Here is a 27,920-nt window from a genome sequence, read left to right on the forward strand (position 1 = left end):
TTTACATATTTAAGGTGGGAAGTTTTTAGAGTCGTGTGTGTGTGGAACACACTGCCAGGGGTGGTGGAGAGGCTGATACAGTACATTACAGACATCTATGAATCTCTTAGATAGGCAAATGGATGAAAGAAATATAGGGTGGGGGGGGGGCTTTGTGAGAAGGAAGTTAGAGTAGGTTAGAAGGTTGGCACAACATCGTGGGTTGAAGGGTCTATACTGTGCTGTACGGTTCTATATTCTATACTCAACACACTCACATACGCACAACACATATATTAAACACAATCATATGGACACAGGCAGAGACATTCATACACACCCAAATGTGTGTAACATGGGATGCACACAATCACACAGCAACGTGCACACATACACATACACGCACATCCATATACATACAGAGCTGATGCCTCGCAATGATGGGACTTACTTCTGGAAGGCAGAACGAAGACTTGCCTGTAGAAACTCAAACTGCTCAGAGTTGATCTCCTGCAGCTTCACACCCTGAATAAAATAGAAAGCAGTACAGAGTGAGGCACCACTGGAACAGAAGAGAAACAGCTGCCCGAAGTGCCGCGGGGTAGAAAACTCACACGACTGAGGAATGGTGGCATCCCACCACAGCGCAATGTGTGGACTATGCATGGGTAGGATGGAGACAGGGAATGGTTGCTGTCACTTGCAGGTGAAGTCAGGTCTACCAGTTTTGTACTCTATTGATAGTTTACTAATTGCAGACCACTGGGGTTATGTGCTTGTTATACCCACCCAAAACTCTTACCTCCAATGCTAGGTAGTAATCAATTCTAATGAGCCCATTGAGACTTCTTTCTGTTGGCTGTTACCATTCCAGGCCTTGCATGAAACAAATGCCAAGTGGTTTTAGAATATGAAGAAGGGGGATAAATTTACGTTTTAGTTTTATGACTTTTCTCACAATACAAGTTCCCTCCTCAGTGCTCAGAATTGCGTTGCTTCAGGAAGGCTAGTAGTACTGCCGAGGATGCTTGCAACTCTGACTGTTACTTCTTCTCTCTCCTACCTTCTGGGAGAAGATACAGGAACTTGAGAGCTCCAATGACCCACTGGAGCTATGAGTTAGCAGCTCGACTAGCTGTGTCTTTGATCCAGGGTGGTATCAGACAGAATGAGGACAATAATCCCAAGAACAGTGTGGAATCTCAAAGCTGGGTTTCCCCTTACATCATTGACAAGGAAACAAAGTACTAAACTCTTTGATGCATAAATGAAGATATATGTAGACAGGCGATGTGCTTGAGATTTGTTACTGTATTAGTACTGGGTTGTAAAGTTGAAGCAACATGACATATCCTGAAATTAGTTCAATTTTCAACCGAGTTTCCTTAACACAAATTTATCAAAAGGATAAAGCACAATGACAAAATGGGTGCATGATACATTGCAATTCTTAAAAATGGAAACATATGCACATACTTAATAAATGCTTTTAAAAGCAAAATCAAAACCACCCACATGCAGTAGAGTGCAACTGAAATGTAATGTGTAAATCAGTAAATACACTTTATCCTGACATTTTAATTTAACTACAAATCTGTACAGTACAAGGAAATGCTTAATATTTAAGCTGCTTTCAGCAAATAAAACACATCATTAAACCAGAGTTTTAATAAACTTGGTGTAATACTGATAATTTAACATAATTTGTATGACTGTTTTTATTGTGTTAAACAGTTTCTATGCACATGTTGACACACAATGAATTCTTAACCTATTTTCTCTTCTTTAATGAATGCTGCAGTAAATATTAAAACACAGAACCGTACAGCACAGGAACAGGCCCTTCAGCCCACAACGTCTGTGCCAAACATAACGCCAAATTATACTAAATCTCAGTGCATGCATGTGATCAACATCACTCCATTCCCTGCATATTCATGTGTTTAATCTCCTCTTAAATGCCACTATTTTATCTCCTTCCATCACTCACTCTGGTAGTTCATTCCAGGTACCTACCACTTTCTGTGTAAAAATTGTGCCCGTCACATCTCCTTTAAACTTTCCCCCACTCATCTTAAAAGCATGTCCTCTAGTACCTGAACATCTACCCTGGGGGAAACATTTTTGACTGCCTTAATATATTTATCCAAAATTTTTATCCGCAAGTATTTTAAATCCATTCACCTTTTAGTCTATTGAAGGCAGATGGATGGAGCTCTGTTACAATTCAATGGCAACTGGGTGAATGCCTTGACAGGTGCAAGAAAGCTGGTAGCAAAGTTCACACAGGGAATGGCTACAATCTCGGGCACGCTGCCTGAGGATGTGATGGAGACTGGTACTCTCGCAGTATTTATGAAGAATCTAAACAAGCACTTGAAACTTGAACAAGCACTTTTATACAGTAAATGGCAGGACTTTAAAGGATATACAGATGAATGTTGGGGTGCAAGTTCACAGCTCACTGGCCGTGGCAACACAAGCAAGAGGGTGGTAAAGAAAGCACACAAAGCATTTGCCTTGGTTGGCCAGGCTGTTGAGGATAAAGGTTGAAAAGTCATATTGCAGTTGTACAAAACTTTGATTAGTCACATTTGAAATACTGCGTGTAATTGTGCTTCCCACAATTACCAGAAGAAGGTGGAGGCTTTGGAGAGGATACAGAAGAGTGTACCTGGATAGATAGTATTAAATGCTAGAAGATGCTAGACAAACTTGAATTGTTCTCGCTGAAGCATCGGACGCTTGAGTGACCTGACAGAAGTAGATAAAATTATGCAAGTAAAACATAGAAAATACAGGAGGAATTCAGCAAATCAGGTAGCACCTATGAAAAGGAATGCACAGTCGACATTGATGATCCCAGCAGACTCATAGGTGAAGTTTTGCCCTATGCCTACCTTAATGTTGCCTGTGTGGAACAGTCTATGTTCCAAGCCTTCACCAGTAACATTCCTGAACTCATTCTGTGATACATTGACTGCATTGGTGCTGCTAAATGCACAGATGCTGAGCTCGTCAATTTCATCAACTTTGCCTCTGAATTCTACCCTCCTGTTAGATTCACTTGGCCCATTTCTGACACCTCTCACCTCTCAAGCTCTTTGTCTCCACCTCTGCATACTGTCTACTGGAATTTTCTATAAACCTACTGGCTCTCACAGCTACCTTGACTATACTTCTTCCCATCCTGTCACTTTTTAAAGTTCCATTCGCTTTTCTCAGTTCCTCACTCTCCGCTGCATCTGTTCCCAGAACGAGCGCTGTCCTTTCCAGAACATCAGAAATATCCTCCTTCTTTAAAGAGCAGTGTTTCTCTTCCTTCACCATTGATGCTGCTCTCACCCACATCTCCTCTACTTCTCAAACATCTGCCCTCACCTTAACAGGAATAGAGTTCCTCTTGTCCTTACCGAGCACCCCATGATCCTCCACAGCTCAGATTCAGAATCAGTTCATTGTCATTTAGAAACCACAAATGCAACACAGTTAAAAAATGAGACAACGTTCCTCCAGAATGATATCACAAAAGCACATGACAAAACAGACACCACCAAAAAATCCACATAATGTTTGGCAATTCCCAATCCAGAGTTCGGAGAGGCTGCTGCATATTAATATCGCGCTACCACCTCAACGCATTTCCTGGAAAGGAGCTCCAAATCCACCAGACGAAACAAGACCAAAAACTAAAGCTACAAGACTTGCACAAAACCACATAGTTACAACAGTGCAAACAATAGCATAATTGAAAAAAAATACAGACCATGGGCACTGTAAAAATAGTCCAAAGATGTTAAAAGACTATAAGTTCGAAAGAAACCATCACACAGTTTTCACAAGTCCTCAGAGTCCCGATTGACTCGTCATCCCACACTGGCAGCAGAAGGGAATACCCCCGCTATGGACTTCCACGGCGCCGCCCGGCTCAGCCTCGCAGACGCAGCACACAATGAAAGCCACCTGACCGCAGCGGATTCTGAGTCCATTGAACCTCCGACCATCCCCTCCGGCACAGCTTCGCCGAGCACCATCCTCTGCCGAGTGTATTAAGCCCCACCAATGGCCATCGGCAACGCGACCCCAAGGACTGGGGGCCTGTTCTTCCCAGCAGAGTCCCGGACCTCTCAGCAGCAGCAGCAATGAAGAAGGTCTTCCTGGAGATATCCCGATGTTCCTCCGTGCTCCCACGTCCGTTTTCAACCGATTATGATTGTGCATGGCACCCCACTTCACAAGTAACAGATAATCAGCTCCGGAGTGGCCACTGTAAGCTGCGTCGTGCCGCCATCTTGGATCATCTAGTTCATCATTCTCCGCAACTTTTACCATCTTCACTGGGAACCTACCATTAAACACATTTTTACCTCCCCCTTCCACTCCTTGCTTTCTACAGGGATCACTCACTCCATATTTCCCTTGTCCATTTGACCTTACCCACTGATCTCCCTCCTGGCACTTATCCCTGCAAGTGGAATAAGTACTACACCCGCCTATTAACCTTCACTAAGGGCCCCAAACCGGTGAGACAACACTACAGCTAAGAGTCTGTCAGAGTCAACTACTGTATCTGGTGCTCGCAGTGTGGCCTCCTCTACATTGGTGAGACCCAACATTCAGTAAACTGGGTTGGGGTGGGGAGGTCACTTTCTCAAGCAACTTCACTTCATCGGCAACAAGCAGGATTTCCCATTACAATTCTAATCTCCATTCCGACATGTCAGTCCATGGCCTCCTCTCTGCCACAATGAGGCCATTCTCAGCTTGGAGGAGCAACACCTTATATTCTGTCTGGGTAGTCTCCAATCTGATGTCATAAATATCTACCTCTCTAACCTCCAGTAAATTTTTTCCCTCCCCTTTCCCTCTTCTTCCACTCCACACTCTGGCTCCTCTCTTATCTCTTCTCTTCTCCTCACCTGCCCATCAACTCCCCCTGGTGCCCCTCTCCTCCCTTTCTCCCATGGTCCAGTCATCTCTCCTTTCAGATTCCTTCCTCTTCAGTCCTTTAACTTTTCCAACTATTACCTCCCAGCCTCTCAGTTCATCCCCGCTCCCCCTCCCACCTACCTTCTGCCTCACCTGGCTTCACCTATCACCTTCTAGCTTATTTACTCCTTCCAGTTTCCCTTCCCGCCCCCCCCCCCCAGCTTCTTATGTTGGCTTCTTCTCCCACCCCTTTTCAGTCCTGAACCAGAGGGGATAACTTCACTCAACTTCACTGAACTGTTCTGACAACATATGAACTCACTGCATGGGCTCTTCATCTCATGCTCTCAATATTTATTGCTTATTTACATGTTTTTATTATTATTATTTCTTGTTTTCTTACTTTTTGCACTTGCACAGTTTGTTGTCTTTTACACGCTAGTTGCCTGCACTTTTGGGTGCTGCCTTTCATTATGATTCTTGGATTTACTGAGTACGTTCACAAGAAAATGAATCTCGAAGTTGTATATGGTGACATATATGTACTTGATAATAAATTTATTTTAAACTTTGAGATTAAGGTTCTCAGCCCAAAATATCGACTGTTTATTCCTTTCCATAGATACTGCCTGAGCGACTGAGTTCCTCCAGCATTTTGTATGTGTTACCCTGGATTTTCAGCATCTGCAGAAACTCTTGTATTTAAAACTATGTGAGACATAGTCAGCGTAGATAGTCAGAGCCTTTTTCCCAGAGTGGAAAAGTCAGATACAAATTTAATACAGACTAATGAAGGAAGTTTTCTTTTACATAGAGTGGTAGGTGTCTGGAAGATGGTGGTAACAAAAATAGCAAAGTTAAAGAGGCATGAACAGGTAGGGAATGGACAGATATAGATCACATGCACGCTGATGGGATAAATCAGGATTTTCATCATAGTTGGCAAAAACACCGTTGGCTGAATGACAGCTCTCCACACCTCTCTCTAACAGAATGACCGCAATCAGTCTGCTTTGGCAGCATCGTCTCTAGTTCCAGCACGCTGAGCCCCAGCACCTCCCAGGACAGTGTGCTCAGCCCACTGATGTTCATTCACTCTGCTGATGCATGACTGCACTGCGAGATCCACCTCAAAGCGAATCATCAGGTTTGCTGAAGAGACAACAATGGTTGGTCTCATCAATGGGACAAGAAGGTTGTGTACAGAGAGGAGGTAGAGTGACTGGTATGAGTTCAACAACTTGAGATTCAACATGGACAAGACTAAAGGGATGATTGTAGACTTTAGGAAGGTGCAGGCTAACCTCTCCTCACTGCATAATAATAGCATCTTCATTAGAGAGTTAAGAGCACCAAATTACTGGAAGTGCACATAACAGATAATCTCACCTGGTTCCTCACCACCACCTCCATAGCAAAGAAAACATCACAGTGTTTCAACTTCCACAGGAAGTGGAGAAAAGTTCCCCCTTCCTGCCATTCTAACTAGTTTTTACAGGAGCACCACTCAGAGTACATCTGGTACAGAAATAGCAACGCATGTGACCACAAGATCCTATACTGCCAAACAAAGGATTGCTGAGCGGATCAGCAGGGTCCCTTGTCCAAAGTAGTTATCAAAAGTACTGCGTCCGCAGTGTCAGGCCTGCACAAGCAAGCTTCCCCCAGCCTCCACCCAGCTAACAGGAGTCACCTGCCACATGCTTCCACCTCATCACCTGCAACCTATTTAAACCCAGCTCTCATCCACAACTCTTGTTCATATATACAATCCAGCCTCAACCAGTTGCTCCTAGCCTTCAGTTATCTTGTTGCCTCATCACATTAAGTATCATTTCCCCTTGTTTTGTGACCCTTCATGACCTGTTATTTTGCAGTTTATTATTTTTAAGTGATTGCTAATTCATCTCCACTGATATGCATTTGGGTCATGCCTCATCTATATTTCCTGACACAAAGGGCCCTTAGCATTGACAAGGATCTCTCCCATCCATCCTACAATCTCATTGAGCCCTACCATCAGGCAGCAGATACCATGGCATTAAGACAAGCCCTGTTAGGTTGGGAAACAGCTTCCTTCCCCAGGCCATGAGACAAATGAACTCCCTGCCATCACCCAGATCTTGTCTCGTATGAAGCATCAGCAGTGTTATATTGTTTATTTTTAAACTTGTATTATAAATGCACCTTATGCTAAATGTCAAATATCTAAAATATATTTTACTATTTGTTAGTTTCAGTATGGTAATAATACTTGTGTGTGAATTTTATGTACAATGTTGTGCACCTTGTGTCATTTGCTGGTATATTTCACTCTACCTTCTATGGACAAACAGCGCAGGGATGGCTAAATACATTACGTGGGATTACTATAGACTCATGCAACGATTAGTGTCGACCAATTTCTATGCTGTGCAACTCCAGAGACGTCTTTGTAACAAAGTTGGACAGCCTTGTAACCAGCCCTCTATCTAAACCATGTCCATGGCTCCTGTTCCCACCCTGTACTCATCTGATGAAGGGTCTCAGCCTGAAACATCGACTGTTTACTCTCTTCCGTTGATGCCTGCTGAGTTCCTCCAGCATTTTGTGTGTGTTTCTTGGATTTCCAGCATCTGCAGGTTTTCTCTTGTTTGTGACAAGGAGACAAGAGTCAGATTTACATTTCTACTGCATCTCTCCTGATTCAGTACCCAAACTGCTTTACGAGTAATGACATATAGTCACTAAAATAATGTTAGAAATGTGATACAGCAAGCACCCACAGACAGTTCCTTGTTGTTTTCTAGTGTTAGGTAATATCATCCCAAAACCAGGGATAACACCCCTATTCTTCAAAGAAATAGCATCATGAGATCTTTAGCATCTACTTGAGAGAGCAGATAGGGGCTGTGTGTAACACTCCAGTGAGCAGACATCACATCTGAACTAAACAGCTTTGAACTAAAAAGCAAGAGGGTAACACAGAAATGTACACTGGGTTGCCTTACGAAGTTAAGGAAAATGCTGAAAATACTCAGCGGGTCAAGCAACACCTGTGGAGATAACAGCGGGCTTCAAGTTAACAAATGACATCAGGACTGGAAGAAGTTGGAGATGAACAGATGGTAAAATGATGGTGAGACAAGGAGCTAATACGTATAGGGGATGGTTTGTGCTCATAAGGAGGGCAGAGAATGAATGGTGAAAGAGGATGGTATTGACATATGATAGATCAACAGGAGGTGCCACTGACAGCTCAACAATGAATTGAAGCATTACAGAAAATGAACTGGCTTATCTCATGGGCAGCTGAGATTCTTTCAACGACAAATTCAGCAGTTCACAAAACCCCTTCCTCCAGTAGACTGTAAGGTGTATAAGCTAATGCATTTGTTTTCTTTTCAACTATTGGAAATCTAAAATCTGCTGACACCACAAATCTAAAGAAAGGAAATGCTGGGAACACTCATCAGGTCAAAGAGTATCTGTGGAGAGAGAAACGGAGAACATATCAGATCAAAGACACCAACAAAGCTGGGAAGTGAAAAGTAATTTCATTTTCAGTTGCAGAGAGGGGGGAACAGGGATAGATAGGAAAAAAGTAGGACCTGTGTTATAAGGAAAGGTTGAATAGGTTGGGATTTTATTGCTTGAAATGTAAAAGATTGAGAAGGGATTTGATAGAGGCATGCAAAAATTGAGGGGTATAGATAGGATGAATGCATGTAAGCTTTTTCCATTGAGGTTGGGTGGGACTACAACCAGAGGTCATAGGTTAAGGGTGAAAGGTGAAAAGTTTAAGGGGAACATGAGGAGAAACTTCTTCACTCAGAGGGCTGTGGGAGTGTGTAGAGAGCTGCCAGCACAAGTGGTGTATGTGAGCTTGATTTCAACACTTAAGAGAAGTTTGGATAGGTACGTGGATGGTAGGGGTATGGAGGGCCATGGTCGCAGTGCCAGTCGATGGGGGTAGGCAGTTTAAATGGTTTGGCATGGACTAAATAAGCCAAAGGACTGTTTCTGCGCTGTACTTTTTCAATGTCTCTATGATTCTAAGTAATATCTGTGATAGTGTGAGATAAGTGTTTTCCCGGTGATAAGCTGGTAGATAGATTAATGAAGCAGGCAGGGGGAGGGAGATGGAGAGACAGAGAGAGATTGAGAGAGAGAGTGAGACATCGGACAAGCAAAGGAATATAATAATAATGTGGAAAAGCATGGTGTGAGAAATAACTGATGCATCAATATCAGGAAGGTGGGGGAGTTGTTGGGGAGAAAAAGTTGAGTCAAAATCTGAGTTTATCACGTGCTGATGAAAAGAGCTTGAACATACACGTATGGTCTGTGATTGAGTGGAGGCACAGAAAGTAGTGCAGGGTGAGTGAGGGTGTTATGGGATCTAAGTAATTGAAATAAAATAACATTTATTTTAACTATTTAACTGCTTTAAACAGTTCTGAATGTTATGACCTCACAAACTACAGTGAGTTACTGGTTCCCTACCTATCAGATGATGTAAAAAGATAGGATTTAAAGGGGGTCTCAATTGAGGAAAGAGATGCAGGGAGGTAGAAATGTTTCAGTACAAATTCTACATCTTAGGGCCCAGGGAGGTGAGGACATGACAGCCAGCGTTGTAAAGATGAGAACTGAGCATGGTAAGAAAGAAGGTGCACCAAGATATAAGGCTGGATGAGAACAGGAGACGCTGCATTGCGTAGAGGGAGAGAATACAGGTATGCTGATTTGGATACCGTTGGGGGTTGACCTAGCAGAGGACAGCCAAAGCAGTCAGCTTTCTAGCACTGGGTCTGGTTCTGTGGCTCAGAAGGGAAGGGGGGAAAGAGGTGAGTTGTTGTGAAAGGGGATTCATTGATTAGGGGAACAGAACGGAGGTTCTGTTGACAAGAATGAGATTCCCAGATAGTATGATGCCTCCCATATACTACGGTCAGGGACATCTCGACTTGCTTGAAGCTTGTAACCTCCAAGGTTGTCACAGGTCTCTTGGTGGCCTCCCTCACTAGTCCCCTTCTTGCACAGTAACTCAGTTTTTGAGGGCAGCCTGCTCTAGGCAAATTTACAGTTGTGTCATATATGGTCCTTCCACTTCTTGATGATTGACTTAACTGTATTCTAAGGGATATTCAGTGACTTGGGACTTTCCTTGTATCCAGCTCCTGACTTTTGCTTTTAATAACCTTTTTGTGGAGTTGCTTGGCGTGTTCTTTTGTCTTCATGCTGTGGTTTTTGCCAGGATACTGACTCACCAGCAGCTGGACCTCCTAGATAAAGGTATATTTTTACTACAGTCAATTGTTACACCTTGACTGCACATAGAGTCCAAAAACAGATCTCCATTTAACTAATTATGTGACTTCTAAAACCAATTGGCCGCAGCAGTGGTGATTTGGTGTGTCATATCCAAAGGGAAGGGGGATGAATACTTATGCAATCAATTACTTTGTGTTTTATATACGTAATTACTTTCGATCACTTTGTAGAGATCTGCTTTCACTTTGACACAAAAACATCCTTTTCTGTTGATCATTGTCAAAAAAGCCAGATTAAATCCACTGTGATTCAATGTTGTCAAACAATAAAAATGAAAACTTCTAAAGGCAGGTGGATATAGCTTATAGGCACTGTAGATTGGATGAATGAACACAGTCTCTTGCCCAGGTTTGGGAGATCAAGAACAGGATGCATAGGTTTACAGTCAGATGGAATACATTTAATACAAACCTGAGTTTAAACTTTTGTCACCACAGGATGATCAGTCCATGAAACTTCCAAGGGGGTGAACACTTTTTATAGGCACTGTATATAAGTATTTGGATACATAAGGCATAATTACGGATAATCAGCATGGCTTTGTGCATGTTAAGTAGTGTCTAACCAATCTTATAGTGTTTTTGAAAGAACCTATCAGCCAAGTCGATGAAGGCAAGGCACTGCATGTTGTCTACATGGACTTTAGCAAGACCTTTGACTACAAGGTAGAGTTCATGGGATCATAGACCATTCAGAAATCTAATGTGGAGGTGAAGAATCTGTTTCTGAGTTATGGACTGTTGGCCTTGAGACTCCTGTACTTCCTCCCAGATGGGGCGCCCTGAATGGTGAAGTTTCTCAGTGACGGATACACTTGAGGTATTGCCGCTTGAAGATATCCTCAATGGTGGGAAGGGCTGTGCCGACAACTTTCTGCGACCCCTTGCGATCTTATGCATTGGAGCTAAGACCAGGCTACCATGCAACCAATCAGAATGCTCTCCACAGTCTTTGGTGACCCTTACAAATTTTCTCAATCTTCTAACAAAGCAGATCCACCTGTCGTGCCTTCTTTGTGATTGCATCAATGTGTTGGGTGCAGGATAGATCCTCCAAGATGTGGGATGGAGCAAGCTGAGGGAAGATATAAAGGAGCTGCATAAATTTGTGAATGAACCAGATAGAACAGGGAGGCGTGATCTGTTCTCCTTATCAGAGAAGATGGTGATTGGGGGAAGGACTGGGTAGGACTTGAGTGTTCAGAGTTCACTGCCTCAAATGATAATTAAGGAAAATATCTGTTCTCCTTATCAGAGAAGATGGTGATTGGGGGAAGGACTGGGTAGGACTTGAGTGTTCAGAGTTCACTGCCTCAAATGATAATTAAGGAAAATATCTGCATCTCATTTTTTAAAAAAGCCTAAGTGTTGTAACCTGCAGGGAGCTAAGATCTGGTTAAGTGGAATTAAGCTGGATAACTCTTTCTCATCCAGGATCAACACAGTGCTCCACATGATCTCCATCTGTGCTGTAAATTTCTGTTTCCATGATAAGCTCTTTTTGCAACCACCACCAAAGGCGGTCTGGTCTGTCTTCATACTGTGCAGGAAGTCTCTTTGAAATTCTCTACTCTTTACAGGCTGCGTACAAGGAGGGTCGGAGCAAACATGTCAGACGGGTACATTGGCACCTTCTTTGCACCTGCTTCATCCGTCATTATGTCGTTACAGGGTCAGACATTCCTGGTTGCACATGCAGGAAATCACCTTCACGGAGGAGAGCGCACTTCGCAGTAAGGCAGCCACATAAATCTGTACACTGCTGAAGCCACATCTGGAGTATACTTCTATCACAGGCTGTCAAGCTTACTGCCTCTGTGACCTTTCAAACTGCCATGTCCCCTGCAAAGAGCAGAACTACAGTTGTATCCTGAAGGTCACGGAAGCCTTGTCAAGAACTCCGAGACTTTCCATGCAGACATGTGGTCACTCCACAGCAAAGAGGCCCTGACATCAATCAGATGCCATCACCATGACCCAAGCCTCACTGAAAATCTGCTTCTGCACTTGTCAACTCTGAACATCAGTATGCAAAATCTGGAGGGTACTGCAGATAGCCCCCATCTCCACCAATCACACTCCACGTCACTTCACACTAATGAAAGAATCCTGCAAGAGGACCACAATCTTGTCATGGTTTGGAGGCTTGTTTACCTCAATAAGTCAGAGAGCTATGCTGGCCGAAGTCAGGGCCTTATGCTTTGGCTCTTGATAGGGTCACCCATGCCAGACAGGTCAAAGGGTAAAGGCCAGACTAAGAGTGGTCCACCGGTCCTCCAGATTTGGGGGTTCAGCTCAGGGCTAACCCTGACTGGTCGAACAGAACAGTTATGGAAAAAGCAATGAAGTATTCTTCTACTTCTGTGTATGACGGTATTCCTGCATCTCCACCCGGGACTTGCATGGCTGACAGTAGTGAAAACCGAGAGGAAGCCTCTGACTCCACAGAGGCAGCACTGAGCACTGCCGCCAAGGACAGTCCGAGATGGAGGATCTTCATTGCTGCACAAAGCTCCAGCAGTGTAACAGGTAGTAAAGAAAGAATCTTTTTAAGGCCTCTTTTTAAGGATTCATTCACTGAAGCACTGTGCAACAAGATCTGTGTTTGTATGGTCAACTTCAAGAGAGAAAGAAGTGTTTTTTTAGTTGCTGACTGAGAAGCCTTTAATCATGCTCCTGGAACTTAGCATCATAAACAAAAAGCACAGCAAAGAACGAATGGAAACAGAAGAGACTCCAGATGCTGGAATCTGGAGCAAGATACAACCTGCTGAAAGATCTCAGCAGGTCGAGCAGCATTCACTTTCAAATTCAGATTCAGTTTATTGTCATTTAGAAACCACAAATGCAATGCAGTTAAAAAATGAGACAATGTTCCTCCAGAATGATATCACAAAAGCACATGACAAAACAGACTACACCAGAAAATCAACATACCTTTTGGCAATCCCCAATCTAGAATCCGGAGAGGCTGCTGCGTATTAATATCGCGCTACCGTCTTAACGTGCTCCAAATCCACCAGACAAAACAAGACTACCCAGACACACCAAGTCAGGAGACCAACTCTACTGCCCAATAAACCAAAAACTAAAGCTACAAGACCTACGCAAAACCATATAGTTACGTATAGTTATAGTTAACATATAGTTACAACAGTGCAGACAATACCATAATTGATAAAAAAAACAGACCATGGGCACAGTAAAAATAGTCCAAAGATGTTAAAAGACTATAAGTTCGAAAGAACCACCACACAGTTTCCACAAGTCCTCAGGGTCCCGAAAGACTCGTCATTCCACGCAGGTGACAGAAGGGAATACCCCCGCTATAGACTTCCACGGCGCCACCGGACTCAGCCTCGCAGACACAGCACACACTGAAACGCCCCAAATGCAGTGGACTGCGAGTCCGTTGAACCTTTGAGCCTCTGGCACAGCTTCTCCGAGCACCATCCTCTACCAAACGTATTAAGACGCCCCCGCCGATGGCCACCGGCAATGCAACCCCAAGGACTGGGGGCCTGTTCTTCTCAGCAGAGACCCAGACCTCACAGCAGCAACGAAGAAGGCCTTCCTGGAGATTTCCCGATGTTCCTCCTTGCTCCCACGTCCATTTTTCATCAGATTAGGATTGTGCACGGCACCCCGCTTAACAAATAACATATCAGCTCCAGAGTGACCACTGCAAGCTGCGTCGCGATCTCAATCTTCTCAATCTTGGCTCGATGGGAGCAAAGGAATTGTCAACATTTTATTGAGTAACAGAGTCATAGAACACTACAGCACAGAAATAGGTACTTCAGCTTATCTAGTCCGTGCTGAACCATTTAAACTGCCTAATTCCATCGAATTACACTGAGACCACAGCCCTCCATATCCCTACCATCCATGTACATACCCAAAAATCTCTTAAATGATTAAATTAAGCTCGAATACGCCACCTGTGCAGGCAACTCATTCCACACATTCACAGCCCTGAGTGAAGAAATTTTCCCTCATGTTCCCCTTAAACTTCTCACCTTTCACCCTTCACCCATGACATCTGATTGTAGTCCTACTCAACCTCAATGGAAAAAGCCTGCTTGCCTTTACTATATATATATATATATATATATACACACACACACACACACACACACACACGCCTCATAATTTTGTATACCTCTATCACATCTCTTCTCAATCTTCTATGTTCCAAGCAATAAATTCCTAACCTATTCAATCTTTCCTTATAACTCAGGTCCCCCAGACCCAGCAACATCCTTGAAAATTTTCTCTGTACTCTTTGAGCATTATTTACATCTTTACTATAGGTGGGTGACCAAAACTGCACTTAATACTCTAAATTAGGCCTCACCAATGTCCTGTAGAACTTCAACATAACATTTAGGGTGGAAACCCTGCCTCATGACTGGAACTCCTGATGCTGTTGAATCCACTGAGATCTGGTGTCAGCACAGAAAGAGGTCCAATCCGTCCATGCCACGGTAATGTCCATCTACGCTAATCCCATTTGCCTCTGCTACTCCATGTAATTGCCTCCATTTCTGTACCAGTCCAGAAGATTCTTAAATACCATAATGGCACCTGCCCTATCACCTCCTCTGGCAGCTTGTTCCAGATAACCACTGCACCCTGTGTAGAAAACCTTATGCTTCAGATCTCCTTTAAATGTCTCCACTCTCACCCTAAACCTGTCCCTCTAGTACAGCCCTCTATTCCAGACACCATCCAGGTGAATCTCTTCTGAACTCTCTCTATTACTACCACATCCTTCCTGCAGGGTTTCAACCAGTATTGTATAGAATACTCCAAATGTTTTGTATCTCTGCAACATGACATTCCAATTCTTATGCCTCTGGAGGCAAAGATACCAAGTTTCTTGTTTGCTATCCTCTCCACCTGCATCACCACTTTCAGTGAGCTATAGACTTACATTCCAAGATCCTGCGGGACATCCAAAATTCCCAGAGACAAAATCTGAAAATGCAATCAATTCATCATTACCACAGTGGATAGTCAGCAACTATGTACTGTGTGAGTTGGAACACTCAAAAGTTCAAAGGTCCAATTTAATGACAGAGAAATATATACAATACACATCCTGAAATACTTTTTCTTCGCCAACATCCACAAAAACTGAGCAGTGCCCCAAAGAATGAACGACAGTTAAATGTGAGAACCCCAAAGTCTCCATCTCCCCCCTCCCATGCGCAAGCAGCGGGGAGCAACAACACCCCCCCCCCAAACTGGCAAATAATAATCAGCACTGCCAACAAGCAGCCAAGTGTGAGCAAGGCAATAGCAAAGACCCAGTCTTACAGTTACCCCAAAGACTTTGCATTTCGTCCGGCTTTTGACATACCACAAGTTCTCTCTCCCTAATATGGGAGAGGGAGATGTCTCCATTTTCCCAGCGAGCGGGGAGAGGTAACAACAACTCGCTGGTTTATGATGTTAAAAGTCCATTAATTTGCTTTTCTTGAGCTCTGTGCCTGAAGATCGCAAAGATCTTGGGTCTTTGGGCCCACAGCAGTAGATATTCTGACTACGTGGGTCCCTTGCTGTGACACCGACCCTCGATCCACCTGTCTCCAAAGCCCTGAGAGCTTAGGCTTCCGAATTTGAGTCAGACTCTCAGGCCAAACCCTTTGCGTGCCATACAACAGCCCGTCCTGAAACCCCGAGAATGGGTCCCATTCCCGCAAAGAACCGAAGTCAGCGTATAACTCCAGGTCAGGGTCTTCAAAAGAACCCTGAAAGGGAAAAAAATAAAGATATTAAAGATGGAAATAGGGCTGTTTCGGAAGATGCAAGCAAAGAAGTCGCCGTTTAGTGCCATCTTAACTCCGCCTCCACCTCTGTGTTGGGCAGGGTGGTTGACGGGGCTTCACTGCAATGGTGAGGAGTGACAGCTACACATTCACATTAGCACAGGGCAGCAGCACTGGCACCCTCCAGCACAGCCACTGGCAGGAAAATGTAAGCACTTCAGCCCTACAAACTTCTGTTAGCCCACTGCTCCGGTTCCACCAGGGGAATTCATAGTCCATTAAACAGGGAGCTGGGTCACAGTCACTTTGGAGGTCACTATATTAAAGGATGTGCCCCTGCGACCTTACTGCACAGACCAATTCCGTCATTTCATCTGATGAGTTTGCCAGTACGCTGGCACCCTGGCTCTTATAAGGTCATAATAATAGAGTCCCGTGATTGGTTGAAATAGCCAGGCACTGCAAACATTGCGTAAACAGCCAATTGTAATCCAGTCCTTAATCCTACTCTGCACATACATAGTATCATCCTCTGATCTTCAGGCATAGGCATATAGTTCAGTACCTTCATTTATCACACCACTCCTCACCAACATTAGCATGGTCTGTAAATTATTGGGAACACCTCATCTGGCTCATTCTCTGCCTCTGATTCCTAGTTCATATTCACCTCTTCCTCCTTCTAAAGCTGGGCAAATTTCAACAGAGAATTCCATAACTATGCCATAGATATCACCTTGCCAAAGGAAAGAAGGAGGCAAATATCCCTACAGCTGTTATCCTTGAGATGTCAAAGTAATCCCATTCACCCATGTCCCAAATGTACCCTGACCTACATTGTTTCCCAGTTAGGTAATGTCTCAATTTCAAAATTCTCACCAATATTTTCAAATTCATCCGTGGTCTCCCACCTCCCTACACCTATCATTTCTGGAATTTTATTAACCACCTCCACATTCTCTAATTTTGGCTACTTGTTATTGCTAAGCTTAATCACCATCAGTGGCACTCCTTTCAACTGTTTAAGCATTAAACTCCCTCTAAGCCTCTCCATTTTGATAGGTTGTCCTTCTTGTACCATATAACCTACTGTATAATATGGGACTATTTTATGTCGTAGTAACACGTTATTGAGCATGCGCTATTGGGCACATATTGATCTGTATATATGTGTTCAGTTTGGTTTTAGTTAGTAAAAAACCCTGTTAACGTAGTTCCAGTCTCCAGCATTTTTATTAATGATATTGTTGTGTAAATGGCCACATACACAACAAATTGGCGACGAGGTTAATGAACATCCATCTTATCAGAATGCTGTGTTTTAATTGCTAACAGCACTCAGAAGAGGCAGAGTGAGGCCGCAAGTCTGGAAAAGAAGCAGGAGTTCAGCCGGAGTTGGGAACGTCTAGGCAAGACCAGCCGGCGCTGACCTCAGGGGCTGAGGGTCCGCCTGCCCCCGGAGGGAGAAAAAGAAAGGAGCGACTCACACTTTTAGCCAGAGTACGCTCGCGACGCTAACAAAAAAAGGTCACGTGAGTCAAGAATAAATCAAGGGACCGGAGCTAAATTAAGAATGGTCCGAGGCTAAATGCAAATAACAAGGATAAATTAATATAACAAGAATGGCATTAATTGGAACCATTACGGCATTTGATAGTGGCATTGAAGACTGGGCCACTTATATTGAAAGAATAGAGTTATATTGTGATGCTAATGAAGAGAAGAAAGCCAGCCTCTTACTTAGGCTACATCCACACTAGACTGGATAATATTGAAAATGCCGATTTCACGTAAAAATGATAGGCATCCACGCCAAGCGTTTTTGAAAATACCTCTGTCCACATTAAAGTGGGTATTTGGGCAAATCTCCTCCTACTGGGCTTGCGCAGGACACATCTACAGAAAACAAGCAACATGTTTGGTGTCGAATCTCGCTGTGAAAGTGCACGTTTTTGCAGTTATAGACTAGAAAAACTTAAAAGCAAATTGCCAAACGACAGACAGCTGTTGGCTCTCGCATAGGAGGGCTTTAAACTAAAAAAAAACAAATACTGGAGCTTCTGGAGGCAACCAACAGGGAGTTCAAGGACAGTATGACCCGACTGATGACGAACATTGAAATACTGACTAACTCTGTTGCATTAACAAAGCACCTTGTTAAAACTTTAAAACATGTCTGCATCAGTGTTATCTTGTATTTCCATACAATGTTACATTAGTCTGTTACACGTCTATTGTCAGAGAAGTACTTGCATAAATAGGTAAACCACCTTCATACAAGCAAGGACAGAAAACAGGGCAAAGTGAGTACACTTATTTATTCAGTAAGTTACGGGTCAAAGTATTTGGTCAGTGCATTTCTAACTCTTCTGGCTTCAATATCGTTACCATCTGTTCTGAAATTGTTAGGTTGTGTGGGGGGTTGCATTCAGGAAAACAATGGAATGCCGCGCTGCCGCCATCATCTGTTCTGGCATGTCAGAATAGATTTCAGAAGTTTCTGGTTACCCTGTCCACACTGCTCTGCCCAAGTGACATTTTCAAATTTACACACTGAGGAGGACGTTTTAGAAAAGCTCTGTTTTGGGGAGAGAAAAGGCCGTTTCAGTGTTGATGGAGGATCAATATGAAGAGAAGAAGCTTTGGTTAAAGATTTATCTGGCCTAGTGTGGACATAGCCTTAGTGCAATGGGTGCGAAAACATAATAGACACTCTCCAACAGCACTTAAACCCCAAACCATTGGCCATTGCTGAAAGGTTTAAATTCCATTAACGGAATCAGAGCAAAGATGAAAGCATTTCTGAATATTGTGCTGAATTGTGCAAATTATCAGAACATTATCAATTTGGAGCTGATCGATCATACGCATTGAGGGACAGGTTAGTGAGTGCCATGTACTGTAAAACCACACAGAGAAGCTTCGCTGTGAAAAAGACCTTACATTCGAGAAAGCGCTAAACATCTCAATCTCATTAGAAACAGCCACACGAAGTGCTTCACTGATACAACAAAAATCTCCAGAATATGCTACAAATAAAATGTCACTGCACAGAAATGAAGGAAAGAAATGTTACCGTTGTGGGAGCAGGTCACATGACCCTGGTGTTTGTTGGTTTAAAGACAAAGAATGCAGAAACTGTGGCAAACAGGACCACACTGGCGGAGTATGCAAACCTAGTAAACAGCAGGAAAAGGACAAAATACAGAGAAACAAGAAACCCCAGGTAGGAAAACACAACAACAATGTGCACAAAATGAAAGAAAACAATGCTGATGAAAGCTACTCAGACAAAAGTGAATTGTCTTGTCTGCAACTGCACACCGTGAAAGATACAGATGATCAAAGAGTAATATGGATCACACCAGAAGTGGCAGGCATGAGATTGAAAATGCAGTTGGACACAGGCTCAGCTTTAACAATAATCTCTGTACATGACTACAATCAACTGTTTTTTCACATACCTCTGAAACAAACTATATTACTGCTAAAGACTTACTCATGTCAGAAAGTGCGTCCCAAAGGTAAAATTAAAGTGACAGTGACTATGGAAACAAAACGCAGCAGCTGAACCTCTATGTACTGAAACATGGAGGACCACCATTGCTGGGATGTGAATGGTTCAGGAAAATCCAGTTGGGTTGGCACACCATCAAGGCACTAGATGCGTCAGCAAAGGAGGGCAGCAAGGCTACATCTGAGAGACTGTCACAAGTACTTGCTGACTCTGAGAAAGTGTTCATGAAAGGAATAGGAACACTTCAGGGCATGAAGGCAAGGATTGAGATTGAGGAAAATGCAGATCCAAAATTTCACAAAGCCAGACTAGTGCCATAAGCACTCCATCTTACAGTAGAGGCAGAGTTGAAACATCTGGAACAGACTGGGGTCCTGTCAAAGGTGGATTGGAGTGAATGGGCCACATCCATTGTTCCAGTAATGAAGAAAACCTCCAGTACAAAACCAGGAAAGCCAAGCAAGGTGCGCATATGTGGTGACTTTCAAGTGACTGTCAACCCAGTGCTCTTGCACAGTACAGTATCCCCTACCCCATATTGAGGACATTTTTGCTTCCCTGGCAGAAGGGGAACATTTGACAAAAATTGGTTTGACCCAGGCTTACCTCCAAACGGAAATCGAAGAAGCATCCAAGAAATACCCGACAATAAATACACACAAAGGACTTTACCAGTACAACAGGTTGGTGTTTGGGATAGCATCAGCGCCTGCAGTCTGGCAAAGGGCAATGGGCCAGGTCCTGCAGGGGATTCCAGGGACTCAGTGTTACCTGGATGACATCATTGTCACCAGCAAAGATGACGACGAACATCTTTCTAACTTTGAACAAGTGCTCACCAGATTAGGAGAATATAGACTCCGATGGCTCAGAAAGACCAACAGCCTTTGCCTCAAGAACACTAACTTCAGCTGAACGTAACTATGCGCAGACTAACAGAGAGGCCCTAAGCCTCGTGTGAGAAGTCAAGAAATTCAGTCACTACCTGTATGGCCAAAAGTTTGACTAACCATCAGCCTCTCATGTCAATCTTCAACCCAAGAAAAGGCGTTCCAGTGATGACAGCACAAAGGCTGCAGTGATGGTCCCTTTACTTAGGAGGTCACAGGTATGACATTTAACACAAGGGGACCAGGCAATATGGCAACGCAGATGGTTTGTCACGTTTACCACTGCCCACTTCTGAGGTAACTACGCAAATGGACTCAGCAGAGATCTTTCACACAACAATAGTTGAACAAATACCAGTAACAAACAGCCTCATTGAAAGGGAAACACACAATGACCCTACGTTGTCAAAAGTGTATGACATCATGGTAAAGGGATGGCCAGCACAGGGTAATATACTGTTTCCAGCCTTCTCAGTGAGGAATGAGCAGTTGTCAGTGTGTCAGGAAACACTAATGTGTGGCTCACAAGTTGTGATTCCTCCCAAGCTATGCACCAGTGCTGGAGGAACTGCACAAGGGGCACCTGGGTACCGTGAACATGAAAGGTCTTGCCCGTGCCTATGTGTGGTGGCCAGGAATCGATAAACACGTTGAGGATGTGATCAAGAACTGTGCTGCATGTCAAAAGATCCAGAACACACCGCCACAAGCCCCTCTCCATCCGAGGGAGTGGCCCTCATCACCATGGCAACGAGTGCACATTGACTTTGCTGGACTATTCATGGAGTCAATCTTTTTAATCGCCATTGATGTACATTCCGAATGGCCATAGCTCATCAAAATGAAGACAACCACATTGGAAAAGACCATTACAGTTCTGAGGACCATGTTTGCCAGGAATGCCATATCAGAGCAAATCTGCACAGACAATGGATGTCAACCTGTCTCTGAAGAATTCCAAAGTTTTGTGAAGAACAATGGAATCAAGCACTTTACATCAGCTCCTTACCATCCATCCACAAATGGCTTGGCAAAAAGATTTGTAGAGACATTCAAGAAAGCCCTCAAGGCAAGGGACCGCGAAAATCGACCAACAGAAGATAGACAACTTCCTCCTTGCCTATCATAATAAAGTACATGCACCCACTAACCAGACTCCAGCGATGATGTTTCTGAACAGGAACCTGAGGTCTCGTATGGATCTTCTCAAACCAAATGTACAGCGTGATGTGGAGAACAGGCAGTTCAAACACTTGAATACTAAGTCCACACTGAGCTTCAATGTGGGACAGTCAGTTCTTGCACGGGATTACCAGACTGAAAAGTGGCAGCCGGGTATAATTTCTGCCATTGACAGGCCACTGATGTATAGAGTATGGGTGGGAGAGAGTGTGTGGAGACGTCATGTGGATCAAATCCTGAATGCTCAGGTGGAAAACACAACAACATCTTGCCCTGACATCCCAGACATAGAAGCAAACACTCCTGATGTGAACACATCAGCCTCACCCACAGATGAGCCTGTCATCAGTGCTGAGGACCCATCTGAGGTACCTGTGGAGATTAATTCCACAAAGCAAACGTTGCAAGTCAGACGTTACCTGGAGAGGCCAAAAAGACCCCCCCATAGACTTGAGTTATAATAATAATAATAATAATAATAATAATAATAATAATAATAATAATAATAATAATAATAATAATAATAATAATAATATATTATTATTATTATTATTATTATTATTATTATTATTATGTTACTTTGTTATAATTTCACATTATTAAGTTATTAACCAAACAGTGGGTGGGCATTTGTATATTAAGGGTACACATACAGTATTTGTTTAAGGTAAAAAAAACAGTTCATACACTTTTTAAATAAAAGGGGAGGAGAGAACCATATAGCCTACCATAAAATATGAGACTATTTTATGTCGTAGGAACATGTTATTGAGCATGTGCTATTGGGCGCATATTGATCTGTATATATGTGTTCAGTTCAGTTTTAGTTGGTAAAGAACCCTGTTAACGTAGCTCCAGTCTCCAGCATTTTTATGAATGATATTGTTGTGTAAACGGCCAGATATACAACACTTCTCTTGAAGATGTTTTGCGTCACCAGGATCAAGGTCATCTGCCCTGATATTTCCTTACGTCGTCTTGTTCAATAGTGTTATATGAATTAGCAAACCTTTGGTTCTCATACAATCATTAAGCAATACAAAATGGAGAGAGGCCCTGTGGCCCACTATATCCATGGCAACCATCAAACACCCATTTTTACACTAATCCTACTCTCACTTTATTTATTCTTCCCACATTCGTGTGAACTTCCACTCAGATTCTGTCACTCAACCACACTTTACGGTCAAATTACAGTGACCAATTAATTAATCTGCAATTTGCACATTTTTGGGGCATGGAAGGAATCTGGAGCACCTGAAGGAAACCCATGCAGTTGCATGAAGAACATACAAACCAACCATAAATACAACCACTTACATGACTAAGGCTCAATCGTATTAATGCTCAGAGTCTGTCGTGGATAGAGACATTGCCTTAGAATGATTCTGCACTGTCTGTTAAGCAAGGTGAAGACAACCCAAACACTCAATTGAAGTTAAGAAAGATCAGAATCAGAATGAGGTTTAATATCACCTGCATTTGTTGGCTTTGCAACAGCAGTATAATGAAATAAATAATAATAGAAAAAGCAAATTACTGTATGTGTGTGTGTGTGTGTGTGTGTGTGTGTGTGTGTGTGTATGTGTATATATATAATTTTAATTATACCATTTAGTATAAGTAGGGCTAAAATAGAAATAAAAAGTATAATGTAGTGCTCATGATGGGTTCAATGTCCATTCAGAAATCAGATGGCAGAGGGGAAGAAGCTGTCCCTGAATTGTTGAGTGTCTGCCTGCAGGCTCCTGTTCCTCCTTCCTGATGGTTGCACGGAGTACAAGGAATAATGTGGATGATGGTGGTCCTTAAAGATGGATGCCGCCTTTTTGAGGCATCACTCCTTGAAGATGACTTGGATACTATGGAGTCCGGTGCCTGTGATGGAGTTGACCAAGGTCACTTGGATGCTGTGTAGTAGCTCCTCCACGGTGGAAAACAGGTGGAATTTTAAAAAGTTGCAGTATTTTCCTTTATATAAGAATATAAACATTGCAGGGTAGCATGGCAGCTTAATGTTTAGTGTAATGTTTACAGCACCGGCGATCAGCGTACAATCCAACCCACTGTCCGTGAAGAGTTTGTTCAGTTCTTCTCATGATCGCTTGGGTTTCCTCCAGGTGCTCCAGTTTCCTCGCCCATTCCAAATGTATACAGATTAGAGTAATCAGTTTGGGCATGTTATGATGGCATCAACAGCATGGCGATGCTTGCATACCCTTGGACTGTGTTGGTCATTGACATGTCATTGTATGATTCAATGTTGCAATGTACACGTGACAAATAATGCTAATCCTTAAATCCTTAAAAAAACTAACAACCATCAAAAGGAGTCATATAACACAATTGCTAAATCCAATCAGACATAAGATCTACTTATATTACATTTAAGCTTTGTGTTCTGATAAAATATCTCTAAACATTTTGAATCCATGTGATGAAAAATGGCTTTGAAATAAAGACTACTAGTGAGTTTAACTTGTAACCTATAGAAAACAAACAATAACATAATGGAATAATCACTGGAAACACACACAACTCAAAAACTCCCTATTTCTGGGCCTACATTGGTTGTTTAACACATCCATAGTTCCAGTTTCAGGGTTTTACATTTTCAGTGGAATTGCTCTCAAATACAATACTGTCAATAAAGCCACTAAAAATTGATTCTACAGTGGTTTTACAAGAGTAATAATGCTAAGAACAAATAAGGATCATCAGTCTGAGAAAACTTAGCTAAAAGAAACCCTTAATTCTGGCTGTATTGTGCTCCAATATTCACTAAGTTGCTGAGAAATTAATGGTAAACCTTAGTAAACAATTTGGATACAGACTAGAACAAACTACAATTGAAACATGCACAGCAAGGGATCTAGATACCTTTGTTTTTTCCCTTGAAAATGCCATTACTCGTTGCTTGGTGTCTTCCTCCTGTGTTTTGACAGACAGCTTTTGCTGTTGAACCAGATGCTCCTCTTGCGACCAGCAATTCATGTGTGTTTCACGAAATCTCCGTCGTTGATCTTGGGCCTACTCAGGCATGACAGATTATAGATTGCAATGGAAGGGTAATTATTATATTACTCAATGTTTTTAATACTTTTAGCCATAATTATTCCTTTCTTTAAGTAGGGGAAGCTGTCTCTATACAAAAAATATTCTTGTTAATCTGTACCATTAATCAAAAAGGTACTTGCTATTTAGCAGTACAATATTACAAATTAATCGTTGTACTTTTTAAGGAAACAAAGAGAAATTATTTGCAAATCTACCTGTTAGCATTCTCTCAATTTGTTTTCAATTAATACATCCTTAATTTATAACTGTAAATGACCTTCATTAGTAACTTGTGATTAAAAATAGCAATTACAACATTAAAATTCTGGTTACTACATATTAAGTACATTCTTCTACATTATTTTTAATGGATTATTATAACAACGCAGAGCTTCTGACAAAGAAAGAATGGTTTTGTTAGGCCGCTCGTTGACATTACAATAACAGAAAGGAGTAAGATTGCATTGTTTAGTTTTGAAGTCTGACCTGTTCAAGTGAAAGGCTGCCAACCAGAATCATGTCATCTTGCACACTCGTCTCGAACTGTTTGACATAAGGAGGGATCATCTCTCTCTCCACCTCTTGCCGCAGGCCCCGTATATTATTGCATACTCCAGCGCTTTTGCACCTCATGCAAGCTCCAGCGGTTTCTGTCGTCAGATATATAGAAAACTGCTGAGCCTGGTTCATTACAGGTGCCTTATGGCTGACCTTTATAGTTAAAGTGGTAGCCTCAAGAACTCCAACTATCTAAAGCAGCCATTTATGCTTCCCTCGTGATAATTCTGAATCCATCACACAGTACGCTCTATAGTCTGCCTCGGTATAGTTCCAAAATCAGACAGATCTGGGCTATCAGAACATTTTTAAAAACTTAACGGCTGGACAGTGGAATCAACAGCAATTAAAAGGCATTACTATTACTTCAGTCTCACAAGTTAAATCTCTTCCTCTGTCTTCACAACTAAAACAAAGTTGACTTCATCGACAGTAGGGTGACCACAATAATAAAGGTCTGCATTTATAAGGGGCACCTCACATCTCTTTCAGAGCCCCATGAAGTTCTTTATAGCCATGGAAATATGTTTTGAAGTGTGGTCACTGCTATAATGTAGGAAACATAGCCACAGGAAGCAATATGATGGCAAACAGATAATCTACTGTAGCAATATTGAGGGATAAATAGTGGCCAGGACACCAGAAATGACTCTTCAGTTTCTTGAAATAGTGCCATGGGATCTTTTACAGGGCAGTCAGGTCCTCAGTTTAACACCATTACTGCGTTGGAGTGTCAGCCGGGATTTCGTTGTGCGAGTCTTGAGCCCGTCATCCACTAACTGAAAGGGAAGTGTGTTACTCACGCAGCCAGAGCAGCAGAGGCCTACAAGTGTGTGAAACATGGGCACAATTGCCATTAATGTTCACCAAAGGGATCAGAGGTAATCTATGAACCGGGCTGCATGCTAGCAGGATGTATAGCGGGGGGCCCTGCCAAAAACTACAGCCAGTATTTATTGATTGTCAAGGTAAGATTCCAATTAATGTTTGCAGTTATTGGCTATTGAGCAAAGCTATGAGGTTTACATTACATGAAACCTAATCAAAGACAAGTGAAACTCAGGATTACCGAAGTATATTTCGATTAAATTCCGTACATCTAATGGAGAGAGTACTAACACATCCACACCTTTCTCTCAACCACAAAATTAAACAACCTTGTCATGGTTTTTCCTATGCACATGAGACAGGTGTTATTCAGACTGACAGCATTTCCACTTGAGTCAACGCTGGGGAAGAAAGCAACCATTGCTCCCACGACATATATCCACAGGAAGAGCATTGACGTGAAATTTCAACCTGAAAGGTTAACTTTCCTTCTCCCTCCATAGCCTGATGCACCATCTCTGTCATTTCCTGCTTCTATTTCACAAAAATATTCTGATGTGCTGACATTACCCTCAGAATATTCCTTATCTTCACCTTCCTCATCTTAACTTGGATAAGGAAGGTGAAGCTGTAAGTAATGGGTTTTTCTTAATCCTCTGACAAATACAAACAATTTGCCTTTAATATATCACGTTTTCTATCTAAACTGGAGAATAGCCCTTTGACAGCAGCTGGAATAGTCATTTTCATTTTTTTTCTTGTAAATGCAGGGAAATGAGTTTATTAAATCTTAAGCTTGTGTACTCTCTATTTCAGTATAAAGCATACTGTTAACAGCAGTATAATGTTCTGCATTCATGATCTTTAAACTGTTTGCTAATAAAATACCCAGCGACACCTCTCAAGCAAAACTAGCCAAATGTATTCATATATTTGATTCACATGGACTTCTATGGACCGTGTCTCCAGAATCTGAAGTTCAATCATATGGTGAGGTGTCAAACACAAGCTGTTATTTCTGTTGCATTATTTGCTCTTGTCCAAGCAATGGATTCCAGAGAAAATAATAGTCTGATGGTCCTTGAAATGAGTTCAGCACACATCTGGCATTATATCAAAACATAATTTTCTTTTCAGATTACAGGATTACCACCCTTCTACCCTCCCCCACATGTCCCACCTCCGCCCAACCCTCATCAAAAAAAAAGATGGATGATTTGTCAGCCACAATATTGCAAATCCTTGCACCAAGTACACAAGAATTTACACCGTGTGTGTGATGGAATGTGGTTTTACCACCAACCTATGTACACTTAAACTGAATTACTCGGGCTGGGGCTTCTTTATTTTTAACTAGCTGAAATATTTCCCGTACAAACACTGGGCTCTTTTTTAAAGGAATACTACACAATGAGGTCTGCCTCATCCTTCCTAAAGTATTGTGGGAAAAATACCTCCCACACTGACATCTATGTTTCTGGGACAGTATTAATCACTGTCTCTAGCCTACAATAGAACAGCATTGGGTGCTGCAAGTTATTGCAAAGGGAAGAAAAGTGTGCATAATAATAGTGTCTTCCAAAATAATAAAAACACAGCAAGCTCCAGTTGGACACCCGACCAGTAAGATGACAGACTTTCTTCATTAAACTTCCTTTTGTTTATTTCCTGGTTAGTTTTTTTTCTAATTTTCCGCTTTTGTGTGCTCTTCCATTTACCTGGGGCATACAGCTGAGATAGTAAGGCTCAGCGCCTATTCCCAGTCACTTCTTTGATAAATACACCCATTTCCTCACTCCCACATCCTCAGCCACCATGTCCCCATCTCCAAAAGGTGTTTCCAGTCTCAGCGCTTCCCCTCCTTTCGGAGTTATGGCTTGGTGGACCAATC

The 27,920-nt window shown here is 42.5% G+C and overlaps 1 protein-coding gene across 1 annotated transcript in view; it reads right to left on the reverse strand.

Annotated features, from left to right (window-relative positions):
- Positions 1–27,920, reverse strand: part of ofcc1 (orofacial cleft 1 candidate 1) — a 569,853-nt gene that overhangs the window by 469,923 nt on the left and 72,010 nt on the right. The window contains exons 5-7 of the mRNA XM_059985698.1: positions 25,130–25,293; positions 24,467–24,616; positions 431–504 (exon numbers count right to left, since the gene is read on the reverse strand). Coding sequence (XP_059841681.1) covers positions 431–504; positions 24,467–24,616; positions 25,130–25,293 — 388 coding nt within the window. The remainder of the gene's footprint in view (positions 1–430; positions 505–24,466; positions 24,617–25,129; positions 25,294–27,920) is intronic.

Source organism: Hypanus sabinus, chromosome 1, assembly GCF_030144855.1.
Source record: "Hypanus sabinus isolate sHypSab1 chromosome 1, sHypSab1.hap1, whole genome shotgun sequence".
In the NCBI taxonomy this organism is placed as follows: Eukaryota; Metazoa; Chordata; class Chondrichthyes; order Myliobatiformes; family Dasyatidae; genus Hypanus; species Hypanus sabinus.